The sequence below is a fragment of the Orbicella faveolata genome, unplaced genomic scaffold (genome assembly GCF_042242905.1).
Source record: "Orbicella faveolata isolate gen_17 unplaced genomic scaffold, um_ofav_v1 contig_35, whole genome shotgun sequence".
NCBI classification, from domain to species: domain Eukaryota; kingdom Metazoa; phylum Cnidaria; class Anthozoa; order Scleractinia; family Merulinidae; genus Orbicella; species Orbicella faveolata.
The window spans coordinates 13502730-13520499 of record NW_028301564.1 but is presented as its reverse complement, the minus strand read 5'-3'; the positions used below and the strand labels follow the sequence as shown (position 1 = coordinate 13520499).

The 17770-nt window shown below is 36.9% G+C and overlaps 2 protein-coding genes across 3 annotated transcripts; one reads left to right on the top strand and one right to left on the bottom strand.

Annotated features, from left to right (window-relative positions):
- The first annotated feature begins 533 nt into the window (after positions 1-533).
- LOC110055477 (neuronal acetylcholine receptor subunit alpha-5-like) lies at positions 534-4882 on the top strand. Its single transcript, XM_089273532.1, has 3 exons — positions 534-2254; positions 2651-2878; positions 3257-4882. The coding sequence occupies exons 1-3, from the start codon at positions 1945-1947 to the stop codon at positions 4060-4062; spliced, it is 1344 nt and encodes a 447-aa protein (XP_089129658.1). The 5' UTR covers positions 534-1944; the 3' UTR covers positions 4063-4882.
- Positions 4883-7901: 3019 nt separating this feature from the next.
- LOC110055478 (neuronal acetylcholine receptor subunit beta-3-like) lies at positions 7902-16936 on the bottom strand. Of its 2 annotated transcripts, none has more exons than XM_020761868.2 (7): positions 16747-16936; positions 14885-14951; positions 11474-11622; positions 10706-10750; positions 10445-10554; positions 9979-10202; positions 7902-9715 (listed from the first exon to the last, which is right to left on the bottom strand). In XM_020761868.2, exons 1-7 carry the CDS (start codon positions 16762-16764, stop codon positions 8919-8921), a joined length of 1410 nt encoding a protein of 469 aa, XP_020617527.1. In that variant the 5' UTR covers positions 16765-16936; the 3' UTR covers positions 7902-8918. The 2 variants fall into 2 exon arrangements, with proteins under 2 accessions (XP_020617527.1, XP_020617528.1); XM_020761869.2 differs by lacking the exon at positions 16747-16936 and adding an exon at positions 15729-16413.
- Between the last annotated feature and the right edge of the window lie 834 nt (positions 16937-17770).

Sequence of the window (17770 nt, the reverse complement as noted above, 5' to 3'; positions counted from 1 at the left end):
ATGGCGACTGGTACATTTACCCATAGCTCTTAGCGCACGAAAACCTTAACAACGTTCATAAAAACGTACTGAAGAGTTGTAAAATCTTCAAACCTAGCATACAAAATGTCGTTCGTACAGAGAGAAATATTGTAAAAAATTGGCTTTCTTTATACCTTATAGGCTGTGTTAGGTTCGGAAGGTATTGTGGTAAAATTAAATGTACAGCCGCCATCTTTTTTCCCACGGGGGATTGGCTCATCACAATCTTGGCGAGAAACAATGAACAACAACCTGAAAGCGTTGCTTGGGTGCAACCCCCTCTCAATCCCCTTGTACGATCAAGTGTTGCAAAACGTCCTCCCATGTTCAGCTTTTTGATGAACCCAAGCAAAGTATTACAGGACCCTTGGCTGTGCAATGATAACTTTTTTTTTGTAGCAGACACCTCTAGCTAAGTTACAAGAAATATGAGAGCCCTTCAAGTTTTTGTTTTGTTTGTTTGTTTTGTTTGTTTTTTTTTGGGGGGGGGGAGGAGGGGGGAGGGGGGGACAAATTAACATATGCGTGATCATTTATTTCCAGGGAACAAAGCTAACGTTTTGGAATAATCTGGGGGAATAAGGAACATCGATGTCTACTATTTTAGTCACCAGCGGAATTCACTTCTAGGGAAGAAGGGAGAAAGAGCCAACTTATAAGGGATCAGGGGAGCCGGTATACCGCCAGGAAGGTATCCCAGGTCGGCCAGAGGTGGTTTTGATGATTATGCAGGCAAAATATTTGCCAACCAATTTGTATCTTCCACGGAACCACATAGTAATGATATTTCTATTCCAGCTCTGGCATTACCTGTCAATGGGTCAGATGAATACAGATTACGTCAGGAGCTTCTAGACAGCAATGACGTCATGGTTCGCCCTGTTACATCCACGTCTGATGCCGTAAATTTGTCATTTTTGGCTTCTATCTGGGATCTACGCCGAGGAGTTTCGTCTCTGTAATAATAAAATAACAGAGTGTGGAATCGTGAAGTTCTCAACCGTTGTTTTCAACGATGGTAGAGTCCACATTTGGCTTCCCAACTTTCATTCATATTTGAAAAATTCAGTCCGGGAGTAGTTAAAGACACCAATGTACAGTAAAGAGAAACATGAAGTATACTTTCAGCTTAAACTGTTCTCCTGAAAAACTCTCTTTAAATAGGTAGATACTTAACCCTTTCGATCCTTCCATTTTGCTTTCGACATTACTCTTTTTCTACTGTACAATTGAAAATTATGTTTTAAAGAGCTTGTCGGCAAACTCATATACCAAAAGCTGGACACAAGTGACGCCATATCAATGCCATAAAGCGGATAGCCCGAAAAAGAATGTGATTTCTACATGCACGAATACTGGTGTCTTCTAGAATCAACCGGAAATCTTTTAGCCCAGCAAATTGCTTAGAGCCAACCATTTGTCTTACAGGAAGACAAGCGACAAGTGCTTTATACAAGTGCCTGGATTTCTCAGGTTTGCTTATAGTTTAATTTTATTTACATAATATTGTTTACCCATTTAGATATAGAAAGTTAAAGTTAACTTTTCAGGGGCAAGAGAATAGAAGAGAAGTTCACATCGATTAATGTTGCCTTTGTCTAGATTTGAGGTAACAGCTTGCTACAATTGTTACACTAATTGCCATTATTAATTTTTGTGCTTCATATAATCAATATCGTCTTGTCGTCATTACATTCACCAGGACAGGGCCGTAGCCAGAAAAGAATATGACTGAGGTAATGTGCATGAAAAGATTTTGACTGACGCAATCAAGTCCATGGTAAAATTCTCCTCCCGGGTATTCAGGGTGTTTAGGATGACTATAAACAACAAAAAATGGAAAAGCGATGACTGAGCCATCATCATCATCACATCGCTATCATAATCATAATCATCGCATCATCAGAATTAGATCAAATATTTATGGTCGTAATTATTGAAAAAAATTTAAATCAAAACCTTGGCATGGCGACCAATGAACACAAACAGCGAATTGTGCAAGTCCGCGATTACAACTATATAGGGAGCGCCAATGACGGCAAGATTTTAAATATTGTACGGCAAAGTATTGGAATGCTTTTTCTTTTCTTTTATTTAAGAATAATTAATCATAATTCTTACAGAAGTGGCATAACCCTTACCTTAAATGGAGCAAAGACGATTATGGACTCATCGATCGTATCCACTTTAGCCCGAGCGAAATATGGGTCCCGGATATCATCCTCCACAATTTGTGAGTTATGTTTTACAAAGACTCTGTATTCTGCATTGGGAGCGCCTGGAACACTGAAAGATACTATAAATCTTTTTAGTATTAACTGCTATTAATTAGTACCCGTGGCTTAGATACGCTCAACTTCAAATCCTTCCGCGCCACGTATATTTTTGATTTTCCATACTTTTTTGTAATTTTGTGATTGACTGCTCGATCGACTGCTCCGTTCGATCGACATAAGGATACGAAAAGACAGAGGGACATCTTTATCTTTTCCATATGGTCAACGAATGCATACTGGTTTAACTCATCACTACCCCTAAAATGTAGACTATGCTTGACCGCATAGCGGTCGTCTTTAACGCCAAAAACAGTTTTATATATGCCATCATCTTTGTACTTATTGTTTTGTAGTGAAGATCAAAGAGTTCTTCGAGCAGGTCACACTGAAATTAATGTTCAAGACCTGGGTAGTTGTGAACAGTAACGGAACATGCACATGGGATTCCCCAGCAAACTTTAAAAGCAGATGTAATGTGGAAATCAGTTCTTTTCGTTTCGACACCCAGGAATGTACGCTGCTATTTGCATCTGCGACATACGGCATCGAGTTGCTTCGCATCCATTCCATGAAACCGAAAGGTAGATTGAAAACAGTTTTATCTGCTTAAAATACTTCATCAATATTAGATCAACTTTTCTTTTGAACTAGCTGAGTACGAGCGCGCTCGCCTGTTAACGAAAGTTACCAAGAAACTACGCATCTTAAAGCGTTTCTAATGAGTTACCCCCATCAAAATTGGTAGACTGGCTTAAAAAAAGATTGGACTACTTTTTTGTGGTATAACCGAGAGAATCTTTTTTGCTACAAACCTGAGTAGAGAGGACAAATTAAAATCTATAACAGAAAAGGAGATTCTTGATTATATACCGAGCTTGAAATCCATATATTTTTTCGCCATGATAGCCAGGGATTAATTTTCTACCTCATTGATACGTATGCTTTTGTTTTCATTGCAGATAAAAATTTAAAAGACAATATTCATCATGATAATGGAGAATGGGAGATAGAAGACATAAGCGAGGAAGTGTTTAGTTCGGCAATGGACTATAAAGCCAATCCGGATCAAAAATACTTGTTTGCCCAATACACACTGGTTATCAATCGAAAGCCACTGTTCTACGTCATGCTGCTGATTATTCCTTGTTTACTTTGCACGTTGTTGGTTCTGGTCAGTTTTGCAATTCCTCCAGAAAATGACGAGACGACCGTTTTTACCTCAGTGAGCGTTTATCTGCTTATAATGGCGGAATTGCTGCCAGAAAAATCAGACACGTTGCCGATTCTGGGTATCTATTACACCATAACAATGAGTGAGATCGCACTCGTACTAACCACCACTATTCTTATACTGAGTGCGTACCATTCAGCTAGAGAGCCGCCAGCTTGGCTCAAAGCACTGTACAGAATGTGCAGTTGCAAGCCAAAGAGAAAGAATGAAGTCAGTGTGAGCCGGTTATTTGTGAAACCAAATGCTGTGGAGAGTGAAGCTACCACCGCTAATCGACGCGATTTAGATAAGCTGCAAGTTCCAGCCCCAGTCGATCCTGAATGTGAGCCTGCGGTGTTAAATAACTCTGAACCAGCGGAGTATGTCGAGGAGGATGACAACAGAAAAATCTGGCGCGCCACCGCCATCACCTGTGATCGAATATTCTTTTGGGTGTTTTTGCTGATATTTATTATTTCCACTGGATATTTAATTATATCGTCCAAAGCTCAGGTTTTGAGAATTAAAAACTTTAAATTAACTGACGTTGGATAGGGGGGAGACGGTGTGCTTGTGGAAGTGTGGGGTGGGGGTGTAAAGAGATTTATTACGTAACGTAAAAAAGCACTCTGTGCAAACGTTTTGCCGTGCATTCCACTTTCAAACTCGTTCACAGAAAACTTTTTCTTTAAAATCCAGTGTTTGCAGTGGTCGTGGAAACTTTCAGTAAATCAATATGGAAAAATTGGGCCCTCGTTGGGGCATTTCAATTGCCTTATAACTAAAACATATCTTTATTTTGTTATGAAAAACCTGGAAGGTTTCCTACTGTGATGCCGTGGTTGATAAAGGACTGTTATCAAGACAACGATTGATTTCAAAATTCATGCATTTACAACTGCACATGTAAATAAGTTTCATGTTAAGTAAAGGTGAGATGTATGTTTTTACCAAAAATATGTTTAATGTCTTTGGTCAATGCAGGCTTGAGTGCTGTCTCATGTGCTGTTAGCATCAGGTATCGCACAGAAGTAGCGATAGATCAATGTACAAAAAAGTGAGGCACTGATATTTTCGATTTTGTTTAATTTCTCCTGTAAAAGAAATGTTGGGACAATGCCATAATTTTGAGTTATGGACAATCTTGAGAAGTTCAGTGACGTGTCAAAGAAGTGTGTCCGTTTAGAAATTAAAGTGTTGCATTATGTTTTCCCCGCTATCGAAAATTGAAGAAAAGCAATCTTTACCCTTAGTTGTAATAAATACCAGGTTGTTGTTTTGTACTTTTGTGAACTCACTATTTCAGACATGTAAATGCAACCATGACGTTATAATATATACATGTAATAAAATAGTGACCGCGTTTGCAAGTGAATGTAAGGGTGCATTTGATTATAATTATAGTTTGACTCGCATAATTTTTTTGGGTAATGAAACGTCTATAAAGTAATGGATTGTTGCGGTCAACGCACGCTTTGTGTAATTAATATACACCATGTGTCATTCCATCCAGATATTTTGTTAGAAGCATTTTGCAAGGCCCCCGCATACAACCCCATTAACTTGTCCAATTTTGGGCCAAGCACCTAAGAACAGCGTATAATGGGACAAACTTCATCAATAAGTGGTAAAAATAAAGTCCCCATTAAGCGGAGGTAGGGGGTTGGGGCAAGAGCAAACTGATTGTCATTATTTTTTAAAAAGGTATTTTACTCAAAATTAAAATTTAAAAGAAAAGAAAAAATAATAATAATAAAAATAATAATGATAATAGTAATAATGATAATAGTAATAATAATAATAATAATAATAATGATAGCAAAAATGAAAAACGAAGCATGCGCGCAAGACTCGCTTAATCGAAGCGTTTGCGTGGGTCACCTTCGTGTTGTTTTCACGTGGTTATTTTTTTCATCATTACTGCTTTTGGAATTAATTCATTAAATCTAAAATTTGCATTCTCAAACCAAGACTTGGCGGTGATTTTAGCTAGTCTGATGTCATCACGCGTAAGGGCTATTGTTACAAGACGTTTTTATGGCAACACGGTATTTTCAAAGGGCATTCACCGTAATATGGGGTTTTAAATCGAAACTTTCTGCTTTAGTGAGATTTTAGTAATGATCAATAGTTCATTTATCTAAACGAAAACTTGCTATTGACGTTGTTATTTGAGACCAAGAGACTTTTGTTGTTATCTCTTGTTGAGACACAGCGGCCTAGGCTGTGTATGGAAGATCTTTACCTTTGAATTTATTAAGACCAAATCTACTCTGTAGGCCTTGTGATCGGCGATTAAATGAGTTTAGAGTATTCAGGGCCTCTATGTTTATAAAGAGGAAACCGATGAAACTGAAACTCGCTAAAATTGCGTTGAAATGGCCCCAAAACGGCATGGAGACAAAAGTAACAAACAGGCGAGTCGAAGTAATTCGTTTTTATTCAATTTCTTTTCCATTTTTCGATCTATTACATACAATCGTTACATGCCCATAGAAATTGTTATATTTACGCTGTTACGCAATGTCACATAATAATGTTCACGGCTCCCAAGGAGCTTGGGATACCTGTGATGGCGGTCGCAGCGCGATGCTTTGAATTCGACAAAACTCAACGCGATGAGTTGCCTATTAGAGAGGACGCCTCCCTGATGTTCTCAATTGTCAAAGTAGCACAAGACCAACCAGTGTCTCTCCTCTGTCGCTCCGGAAGGGCGGGAACATGAGGGTCCGTGGGAACCACGTTGCTCTTTCCTTCCATTTCATCAGTCACTGAAGATGGCAGCTCTGATGTACTCCTTGATGCCAAATACATTTACGTAAAACAAAACTTTAGTGATGGAAGGGTCATTAACATAACTGCTGACCAGAATTGAAATATATACCCTTCCTAAGATTTTCTCTAAGGCTCATGTTGAACGTTTTAGTACTACAAGATTACATCACTGATTTACATTTTGATGCCAAGACTGATTCAGGTGCAACAGAAAATTGATGGAAGTATCAACATCATCGCTGACTAGAAATAAAACAGACTGTTATTGTTGTTGTTATTATTATTATTATGCAGATGTGGTAAATCTGTATGCTAAAAAATAAAAGTCCACTGTAGGCCAAGGGGACATTGGCTGCGCAAACCATCTACAAAGGAATGTAAGTTTGATGTCAGAGAGATTTTATGTGAAGTGGGTGTTTTTTTTTTTTTTCATCTGGGCTTCAAAATGACGATTACATTTAAGTTCATTTAGCATTTGCAATTTTCATCTCCAAAGGATTTTGGGAAGTTTCATTATTCCATAAATCACCTCGCAAGCTGCAAATGTTCAGAAAACAAGAAAATACAATGTCCCTAAAATTTCCAACTACTAAAAACATGTTAAATGAAATTCATAAAATAAGCTGCAGGTTCCTAATTAAAATGAATGCATATCAATAATTATCAATAAATTAAATACAGTAATTGAGTGTGATCGAGCTCAATACAGAGCCGAACGTAAGATAAGATTTTTTTTCTTGCCTTGGAAATAACAGTCTCTAAAGAGTCAATGTTTATAGTCCCTATTCCGCCTACTGCCATGTCGCTCAGTATTTTCGTCCGCCATACTGAATACTCTACGTTTAAAACATTTTCCGCTGGCCGACACACCCGACAGTATAAATTCTGAATTAAGTGCGACACAAGTGCGACGTATGAATCCACAGTCGCATTTCTGCCGCACTTAATTTTTGATTTTGTCACCTCTTCTGCAGATAGCAATGACATGACCATCAATACTCCTTTTAATTTCTGGGAATTTTCCACGCTAAAGTTTGCGGATATCAGCTAACTTATTATGACGCGAAGTGGCTTTGTGAGATCAACGTAGCAACATTAGCCACATACAACTAGCTATACGCTGCTTGGCAAGCTGGTTTTGGGACTTGCGCGTATGTTGATTTTCAATTTGTGACATTTCTCTACGTTCTAAGTATTAACTCCGTGACATTGAGGGCAAGACCTCATGATTACATGACTGCGTGACTACACAAATAAATGATTATTTCTCTGACTGAGTGACTGAGTCACTGAGTGACTGAGTGACTGAGTAACTAACAAAAATACAAAATAACATTTACCATATCCGTATACAGTTCATTAGAAAAAATCACAGTTCTTATTACATTTGTGAGCCAAGAATCTCTTTCCTTTTTTGAAACATTGAATTGATATAATTTCCTATAATTTTAGATGTAACCGTGTTTTCTGCTCTAAGTAAGTACTTTGTCTCCTAGTTATATCTTAAACTGGGGTAATGGGTGTCAGAGTTTGAAATACGTGAGTGCAGCTCACGTCTTAATGTGAGTGACTGAGTGCCTGAGTGAGTGACTGAATGAGTGAGTGAGTGAGTGAGTGAGTAGTAGTAGTATATCTTTATTGCGCCTTACTCTCCAAAGGGAGGTATTGGTCTGTTTACAATAAAGGTTTAACATTAACTAGTACAATAAGAAGTAACATTCACTTGATTCTTTTATAATTCAAATAAAATTAAATAAAAATCATAATGCTCATTTCGTTTGTAAGTTGAGAATCTCTTTTCTTTTTTTAAACATTAAGTTGATATATTTACCAATAACTTGAGCTATAACATTTAAAACGGCTTTGCAGTCTTAAAAATCTACATCTAGAACGCAGGAGACCGTTATTAAGCTGCATTGAAAGTCTATAGATCAACGCAGATGAGAAGAAAATTGTTACTCGACCGATACCAGTTAATCAGTGAAATCAACGTTTATGGTTTATAACCGAAAACTCAAAACTTTTTTTTTTCATTGTGATTCACACTACTTACAACACTGGTACGTCTAATTACCCAATTTACAACAGTGATGCATCTGCTAATTACAACAGCGACAACTATTTACAGTAATACAGCTACGTACACTACTTACACTATTTAACAATACGATACAATTACAGATGCCACTTACAGTACTTTAATTTGCATAACTTACTCAACCAAAAAATACAATTACTTATTTAACTTACGATACTAACACTCACTCTACTTACAATATAATACGACTACTGATGATGCTTACATTCATATTATAACAACAGTAGTAAAACACTAATAACTGATTTTGCCACCGAGACTGATTATATATTGAAAATTGAATTAAATTAATTTAACTTTGGGATTTTTCAGTTCTCCATTGAAAAGATAGCACTGACATCAATTCAAGAAGATTGAAAGTTTTTTTTTTTTCCAACATTTTGCAAGAATAATAATATTTTTGAGTTTGCACAACTAAAATCCCAAACTTTCGGATTAGGTTTGGAGTTGTATTTGGAGAAAGATCACATGCAATCCTTAAAAATAGTAGCTGTATTTTAGATGGCGTAAAGCTAACTCTATGCTCATTATTGAACCATCAAAACCTAAAAATAGGACGAAATTTCATGAGATATCCAGTGGAGGCAAGAAACATAATCAGAAACAGCCAGAAGAAGAAGCGATCACACGCGACAGCCACAGCGCGCCAGACCTTTCTATTGTCATCTTCTGCGCACTCATTGTCCTCGTTTAAGACGACTGGCTTTTCTTCGGGATCAACTTGTACTGGGACATGTGCAGTTACATCTGCATCATCTCCCACAATGGTTATGTCGTTTGCTACGGCATTTCGTTTTGACAGGAATTTCTTCAATTTTAATTTGCTTGCACGTTCAATCCCTTTCTTTGGCTTGGGTTTCCGCACTCTGCATAGGGCCTTGAAACAGGCAGGCGGCTCGCTTACGGAATGGTACACCCTTAACACAAGAATGGTGGCCATCAGTGCGGCAGCTATCTCGACCATCGTAATGGTGTAATATATGCCGAGGATGGGTAGTGTGTCTGACTTTTCTGGCAGCATGTCGGTCATTATGATCAGATAAAAGCTGACTGAGATCATAATGGTGGCACAGAAGCCGATTCTCTCTCCATTTTCGGGAGGAATGGCAAAACTGATCAGAACCAGCATGGTGCAAAGCACACAAGGAACAATCAGCAACATGATGTAGTACAACGGTCTGCGCTTAATTTTCAGGCTGTATTTGGCAAAGGAGTATTTTTGGGCCGAATTCACTCTTTGCTCCATTGCCGAAAGGTACATTGTTTCGTTCAGGCATTCAATTTCCCATTCTCCATTGTTGTTATGGAGTTTCTCTTTTGTTGGTTGGCATTCATCTGAAACAAAAAAGAAAATTTACTTATCAGGTACAGGGCCTAGCAACTATTCTTTTAAGGGAATAATATACAAGCAACAGTTAACAGCACAAAGAAATGAAATGGTCACAAATAAATTTGGAACAAAAATAAAATAACTGAACAACTTCAGACATGTGTACCGGAGTTAGTGACCTCTATGCAAACGATCAAACATCACATTTTTTTCTGCTGACTAATTTGTGGTGTCTATTCTGTGGTGTAATAAAGTATTTTCAGTCTACCTCCAGGATGTATTGAATGAATGCGGAGTGACTCGCTTCCGTACGTGGCAGATCCAAAGAGAAGGTAGCATTGCTGCTCGTCGAAAGGAAACGAGCTGATTTCAACATTACATCTGCTTTCAATATTTGCTGGAGATTCCCAGTTGCATGAGCCATCGTTGTTGAGCACTACCCAGTTCTTGAAAATTTCGGTGTGGCCTGCTTGGAGAACCTGTTTATCTCCACTACAAAGCAACAACAAAGTGTCAGTTTAAATATATTAGTGGTAAGATAGGTGGTAAGCAGGATTTCAGTTCAAGCATGAGTATATTTACATAAAATACATTTTTTCACATTTTTTTCGTGTAATTTGCACGGCTTTGTAAAAGATTGCTTGACTGTGAAATGAATACCAATGTAAATGAAGATACTATTATTATTAGGCGGTTCATCTGCCAATCTGTACAGCTACCTCAGTCCCACTTACTTATTGTACAGGACGATATCTGGAACCCAAATTTCTTTTGAGCTGACATGGATTCTGTCGATACCTCCATACTTGTCTTTGTCCCAAACGAGAAAGGGGTTATTCCACTTCTGAAAGTATATCAATCACCAAAAAAGTTGTTATACCACACAACGGATTGCTTTCAGGTACAATTAGAGGACAGCGATAGGTTTGCAATCACTGGATGAATAATGCTGAGTCGAGCTCGGTTTTCAATATACCATGAATTTTTGAACAAACCTGTGAGATCCAGACACTTGTTAAAAGCATTTGGCGCTTGCTTTCCTGTAAAATTAACGGCTGATCATGAATTATTGAATTACCATGTTTACTCTATCTCGGAGCATTGCGTGATCATTCTAAATGATGGCTCCGAAGAAGACTACGTGGCGCTAATTTTCGCGTCATACCTACAGACAGCAGAATTCTTGCGTGTGCCAGCGACGCCTTTTTCAATTTATCAATGGAAATCGAATACTAATGTACGTCACTTGTGTAGAGCTGATGCTCCAAGGGCGTTCCAGAAAAAACAAACAAACAAACAAAAAAAAAACAACAACAACAACAACAAAAACAAAAACATTACCTAAAGGTACAAAAAGATCAAAATTGTGACAGGATGTATTCGAAAACAGGGATAAAAATTCCACAATCATTTATAAATGTGTACGATTATTCAAAAACTACATGTTTTGGCTAATTAGTGACACAAGCTTGATAATTTTTGATTCTCGACCTCTGCCAATTTTTTCCAAGTGTACGATGGTTGAGCAACATCGATCTGGAATTATTATTAATCGATGCCATCTCTTTGCTCCTTATTCTCGTCAGCAATGATGCATGGAATTTCTCTATATCAACAGGCAAAGAGACAAAAGGCAGTCACATTAACAAGAAGAAAGATAGATGGACTCATAAGGGTAAAAAAAGATCGCGGACCAACATAACAGGTAGTGGATCAAAAGCTGGAAGTATTGTCAACATCTCAAATGCTAATTAAGGACATACCAAATCAGCCAATGCCCAAACTGTCAGAGAAAAAGACACATTTACAGCATCAGAACTTGATGTGACTGGGCGAACCATGACGTCCATATTCCTTAAAAGCTCCTGACGCAGTTTGTATTCCTCTGAGTCATTGACGCTTAACGTAACTCCTGAGGTGGAAATAGAGAAAAACTTTGCTTTTGCATCACTTAACTTAGTGATTGGGTAAAGATTCAATCAAACAGTGGTGACAATTGCACACCTTTCCCCAGAATCTGCTCTAGACACATGCATTTCTCAGTCTTGAATGGGTCACTGGATTGTCTACGTCCTTTGCGATTGACTTAGGGTGCGTTCCTTTGGTGTGATCTGGATCAGGATCAGTGATCCAAGATCTGTCTGGATCATGGTGCATCAAAGGATCAGTCTCTCCTACACCTGATGCAAACACTCATCGTTATTGAGATTTCGGATTTGTGTGGGCTCAAACAACTAATTAATGAACCAACGCGCGTTACAGAATCCTCATCTACATTAATTGACCTGATCTATACAAATTATACAGACAGGGTAGGCTGTTGCGTCATCCTATTATCACACTAGTTTTATTCAATCCGACGGGAATGCTCGAAGGACTTGGAGAACTATAAATAACCTCATGTCTCGTCAGAACAACAAGATAGTAAAGGAAGTGAAAGTAAATGACATCTCTATCTGTGACTCTAACGAGATTTCCAACACCTTTAACGAACATTTTTCAACTATTGGGCCCAGACTAGCCCGTGAAATACCTTTAACTTCTAATGTGGAGTCGGTTTATTTAAACTATGTTCCTGAAAACTGCAATAAATTCTGTTTTCGTCCAACTAATACCAGTGTTGTTTTTACTCATCTAAATAAATTGGCCAAAACTAAAGCTACACGGCTAGATAATATCTCTGCTAGGTTGATTCGTGAGTGTGCTGATATTATCTCAGGCCCGTTATGCGATCTGTTAAATAAATCCCTGATGTCTGGCATATTTCCTGACGACTGGAAATGTGCCAGAGTGACTCCGTTGTTTAAATAGGGCGAGTCATTTGATCTAAACAACTACCGACCTATCTCAGTGATTTCCGTAGTCGCCAAAGTGTTCGAGAGGATTGTGTACGATCAGTTTTACAACTTTTTAAATAGTGAAGAAATCATCTCTGAACAACAATCTGGTTTCAGGTCTTTACACTCAACAGTTACTGCTCTTCTTGAAGTCACTGACAGCTGAGCGTTTAATGTTTAATGTTGATCGTGTAGTGTTCCTCGACTTAAAAAAGGCATTCGACACTGTTGATCATGAAATATTACTAACTAAAACGAATCGGTGTGGCGTTTAAGGGAAAACTCTTGATTGGTTTAAATCGTATTTGACGAATCGCACGCAACGGTGCTCAGTTAACGGTTATCTCTCTGACTTCACCTCTCTTAAATGTGGTGTGCTACAGGGAACGATCTTTGGCCCTCTTTTATTTCTAATTCATATTAACGATTTGCCTAACTGTTTATCATTCAGCGTACCTAGAATGTATGCTGATGACACCCACATTACTTATGCTGGTTCTGATTTACATTTGATCCAGTCTAATCTATCTCACGACCTTGAAAAGCTAAGAAAATGGCTAGTGTCTAACAAACTTACCTTGAACGCTACAAAAACTGAATTTATGCTGATCGGCTCCAGGCAAAGATTAAGTATTCTATCTGATACACTGGAACTTTCCATGATAATGTTCCGATTGAACGAGTTTCCTCTGCGAAATCCCTTGGAATACATATCGATGAAAATTTAACGTGGCATTCCCACATTGATAAACTATGTAAAAAGATCGCTTCCGCTGTTGGAACCATAAAGCGAGTTAATCCATTTGTGCCTCAATCCACCCTACGCAAAATTTGCAACTCACTAGTTCAACCTCACTTTGATCACTGCAGCCTTGTCTGGGGTAATTGTGGCAAAACATTATCTAAAAAGCTACAAAAACTACAGAAAAGTGCTGCACGTGTTATAACTTCAACAAACTATGACGTAGATGTCGATCCCTTGTTTCACAAATTCAGCTGGAAAGACTTCAAATCTCAACGTCAAATTCAGAACGCCTTAATGGTTTTCAAGTCTTTAAACGGTCTTGTTCCGGAATATCTCACGTCTAAATTTATATAGCGAAATGATTCAAGCTATTCTCTGAGAGACTCGGTAAACAAACTTGTTGTCCCCTTTCCAAGAACTAACTACATGAAAAATAGTTTTAGTTACAGCAGCGCTACCCTTTCGAACAGCTTACCCTGTAACATTAGAGAGTCTGGCTCACTAAACAAATTTAAACGCCTTCTCTACCATAATTTTTAAACACGGCATTCATGGAAACCAGGATTTTTCTTAAGTGGCATATTAATGTAAGTTAATATAATGTAAGGATTTGGATTTTTAGTCATTATTATGTAATTTTTTTTTCTACCTGATGTTTTTACCGCGTATAAATAATGATTAAAGATTAAAGATTAAAGATTAAAGGAACCGTTGAATCCATGATCAGAGTGGATTCATCGATTCCTTGGATGCACCATGATGATCCGAGTGATCTTGGATCACTGATCCTTATCCAGATCACCTCAAAGAAACGCACCCTTAATGAGCACTTTGGTTTTTTGATCTCATTTAAGAATCGCCCTCGCATGGTAGATTGTGGCGTTGTTGTGTTTGTTTGATCCATTCTATTCTCCCGTGTTCGTGGGCTTTCGATGTTTTGAGATATTTTGAAAAGAGTTTTTTTAGTAAACATAGCCTGCTGTGAACCAATATTTGAAATAATCTACAATATATTGGAACAGCGTGAGAATGAGCAACCAAATGAAAGATCATCAAAAAAGGCTTGAACGGTTTTCCAGGGCATGCTGTGTGCACTGCAACATAAGATCATTATGTATTGGAGTTTTTTACGGTATGTTTACTAAAGCAAATTTTTGACGACATTTTAGTGTATGCCATAAAGCACATGAATAATAATTCTAACACAGTGTACTCCGTCAATGTTATCACAATGCATTTTTCAAAGACATCAGTCATACTGTGCAACAGATTTACGAAATTTTCTTTCTTCCTGATGTAGCCGAACGGAAGGTCTTAGCTGAAGGTTTTCATATCTCTGATAGTCTTCTTAAATTATTTTATTTTATTATCAATATTAATACTTGATTTATTGTATTTTATAATTTCCTATTTTATTTTATTTCGTTTTATTTGATTAACAACGAACTTATGCAAATCAAGAGTGTTTTCGAGCGACTTTTGTGGTAATATATATACTTGAAAGATGGGATACGATGGTAGTACATGATGGGCTTTCTATACTTCTGAATCCCTTCCCTTTTTCAGCAAGCGAGGCCGCTCGATCTACTTACCTTTGTTTGCATGATATGCCAAAACACAAAACAGAAGAACTTGAAAGGTACTGCATTTGAAGTTCATCTGATGAGAAAGCGTATAAGGAAGAGATTAGAACTATAAACATTTTACGACATGCCATTTTAAAATTTTCCACCTCCTTTGCGCATGCACTTGCCATATTTCCTTGTGCTTTTGAATACACTCGCTTATTAGCAAATTTTGACATAAAAATTCGAAAGTTGATGTTAAAAAATTAAAATTGTAGTGTGCCACTCGGGTGATTTACTGTCACATAGTGCAAATTAAACTGCACTGACAACTTGGAATAATCAAGTGGTCGTTTATCTATTAATCTGCAAACAAAACTCTTTCACATGTCAGTGGATCAGGCTTTACACTCAGGCTCTGGCGGACATTATGTTATGCTATTTTAGTAACGGGATCGATTGACCACGAATTGAGTACCTAAATCAATATTCTTTCCAGTTTGGTTTATCTCCTTCAACTTTTATCATAGAAATGCAATTTCTTATTGCGTGAGATATCCGCCCCTTCGAAAAATATTAAATACAAAAAGGCTGTTTTGAATTATTTATAGCATATTGTAATATTTATTTTCGTTCTGATGTTACATTACTGCACTGCCTTTTTGAGGTTTCTTTTTTGAGTGTTTCATTATGATAATTTTCAAAAAGCATAAGATAGTAGCTTTGAATCCATGTATTAATTACGGAAAAAGAACTGAAGTCTATTTTTTTTTTTTTCATTTTTTTTTTTCATTTGATTATAATTATCTACCAGTAGGTGGAATTTATTTCTCACGTTTATTTCTCATTGCACTGAAGTACCCTTACTTACCACCTTGGTCATCGGTTGGATTTCGCGCCTGGGGTCGAATGAAATGTTGCCTGTAGTTTGTTGTCATCTCTCCACTTGTAAAACTATAATATATACTTGAAATTTCCTTGTCTTGAACAGTTTTTCATTCTAAATTCCACCTTGGCCTGAAAACGAGTGCTAATGGTTCCAGTTGCAAGAAACGTGCGAATGCCTTTCTGGTAGGTACATCAAACTAATTTAATGTGCCCGTTCCTATATCAATATAGAGCTTTTCTCTTCGCAAGTAGATTGGCTGATGCAAAGTCAACAAAAGGCGTATCTGAGCTAACAAAATTAATATAATCATCCTAACATAATTTAATGAACATGTGAAATCAAAATGAGTCGAGTTTTTTTCTAATAACCAAATATTAAAAGATTTTTGAATTTTATTATACTGAATATGCAGCTACTTGCCTTACATTTTTTTAGAAAGAAAAGTCAAATTAATGAGTTCACAGCGGTGTCGATTTAATTTATATTAATAGAAAACAACCATGATCCACATCCTGAGGAACAGATATACTGTAGTTTTTCTATTTGAATAAGTAACCGAGGTATGGCGAAACGAAGTTACAAAATGACTGGGTTTACATATACAATGAGCCAACATCAGGTAAAATAATAATAATAATAATAATAATAATAATAATAAATAAAAAAGAAATAAAAATAAAACATTGAAATAAAGTTAATGGAACACAGTGTCGTGAAAGTTTCTTCATCAACTAGCGTTTAGTGTGGGTGGTTCTTAAGATTAATCTTCACGTTCAATATCACACTGCTCTTGGTAACTCGTCAGTGTGTTTGAATGAAGTTCGGCAAAGACTGCTCCATTTTTAAGAAAGTTCTTAGAAAGCAGGCCCCAACATCTAAACCATAGTCTCATGTTCGAAATATATCCAGAAATACCAAATACGCTTTGCAAGCGCAATCTACGTAACTATTATTTGTCGGGGAAAACATATTGTAACTTACAAACAAGCTATAAATGTACCTTTCGTATTATCTTCATGAGTATTTCAAAACCAGATATTTTCCCAAGGTGATGTACACCAAGTCTATCCCTTTTTGTCCCTTATACTTTATAAAAACGGGAGGTTTTGACGAGGGCAAACGACACACTAGAAAAGAACAGCCATGAATATGCAATTATAACTACAAGCGCAGCGAGCCGATGATGGCAAAACTATAATTAAAGTTCCCAATTTTTTTCTGAAAACATGTCTCAGATTAATTAAAGTTTAAAATGTATAAACATCTGCCCGAAGGAACAATGGATGACGTATATTTAAGCTAAAGCGTTATTTATTTCCCTTTTATGGCTTCCTCATAAAGAAAAGCTATATTTGCATTGGAAGGGAGCCTGTGTCATTCAAAAACAAATTGTTCTACTTTGGAAAGACGTACACGTTTGATGAATATTTCTTGAAACAAATTTAAAAGAACACTTCGATAACACTGATGAGACTGATTTTTGTCCCGCAAGGTATTTTCATTAATTATTTCGTTTTCTAATTATCACAACTTTCATATGAATTGACTTGGGCAAAAGAAAAGAACGGACTAAGTCACTTATGGTGCTGTTCCAAAATTATGCGTGATAAGAAACCTTTAATTTTTTTATTTTACAATAAGGAAATCGCCCACCATGTTGATTAATGTGCTCTGATCTATTTACGTAAGTAAGGCTCGTAAGTCATCGTAGAACAATCGAGCAAGGTCTAATCTCCAAACACGAGAAAATTACAATATGAGCGCTTGTTCACGCAAATATATGGGATTGATTCTGAGCAATTATTACTATTAAAAGTTGAAAAAGTCGAAAAATCCAACCAACAGTTAATGTTTAATTTTTACCTGTTTTATAGTCTTTTATCAAGATGTGTCGATAGAAGGCGTCGAACAATATTAACACTTCTCGAAAACATAATTTGGAAAAACCAAAATTGCTTTAAAATTATGAAAATTATGTCTCTTTCAAACCAATAATTTGAAAAAATAAAACAACAAAACTGGTT

Bases quoted from the DNA above. Each gene is read 5' to 3' on its own strand.
- LOC110055478 (XM_020761868.2), bottom strand. The intron at 10,751-11,473 runs GTATGTCCTTAA...TTAATTTTACAG, and splicing joins TTTGGGCATTGGCTGATTTG to GAAAGCAAGCGCCAAATGCT. The intron at 10,203-10,444 runs GTAAGTGGGACT...GTTGCTTTGTAG, and splicing joins GATATCGTCCTGTACAATAA to TGGAGATAAACAGGTTCTCC.
- LOC110055477 (XM_089273532.1), top strand. From the start codon at position 1,945: ATGGTCGTAATTATTGAAAAAAATTTAAATCAAAACCTTGGCATGGCG. The intron at 2,255-2,650 runs GTGAGTTATGTT...ATTGTTTTGTAG, and splicing joins GATATCATCCTCCACAATTT to TGAAGATCAAAGAGTTCTTC. The intron at 2,879-3,256 runs GTAGATTGAAAA...TTTTCATTGCAG, and splicing joins CCATTCCATGAAACCGAAAG to ATAAAAATTTAAAAGACAAT.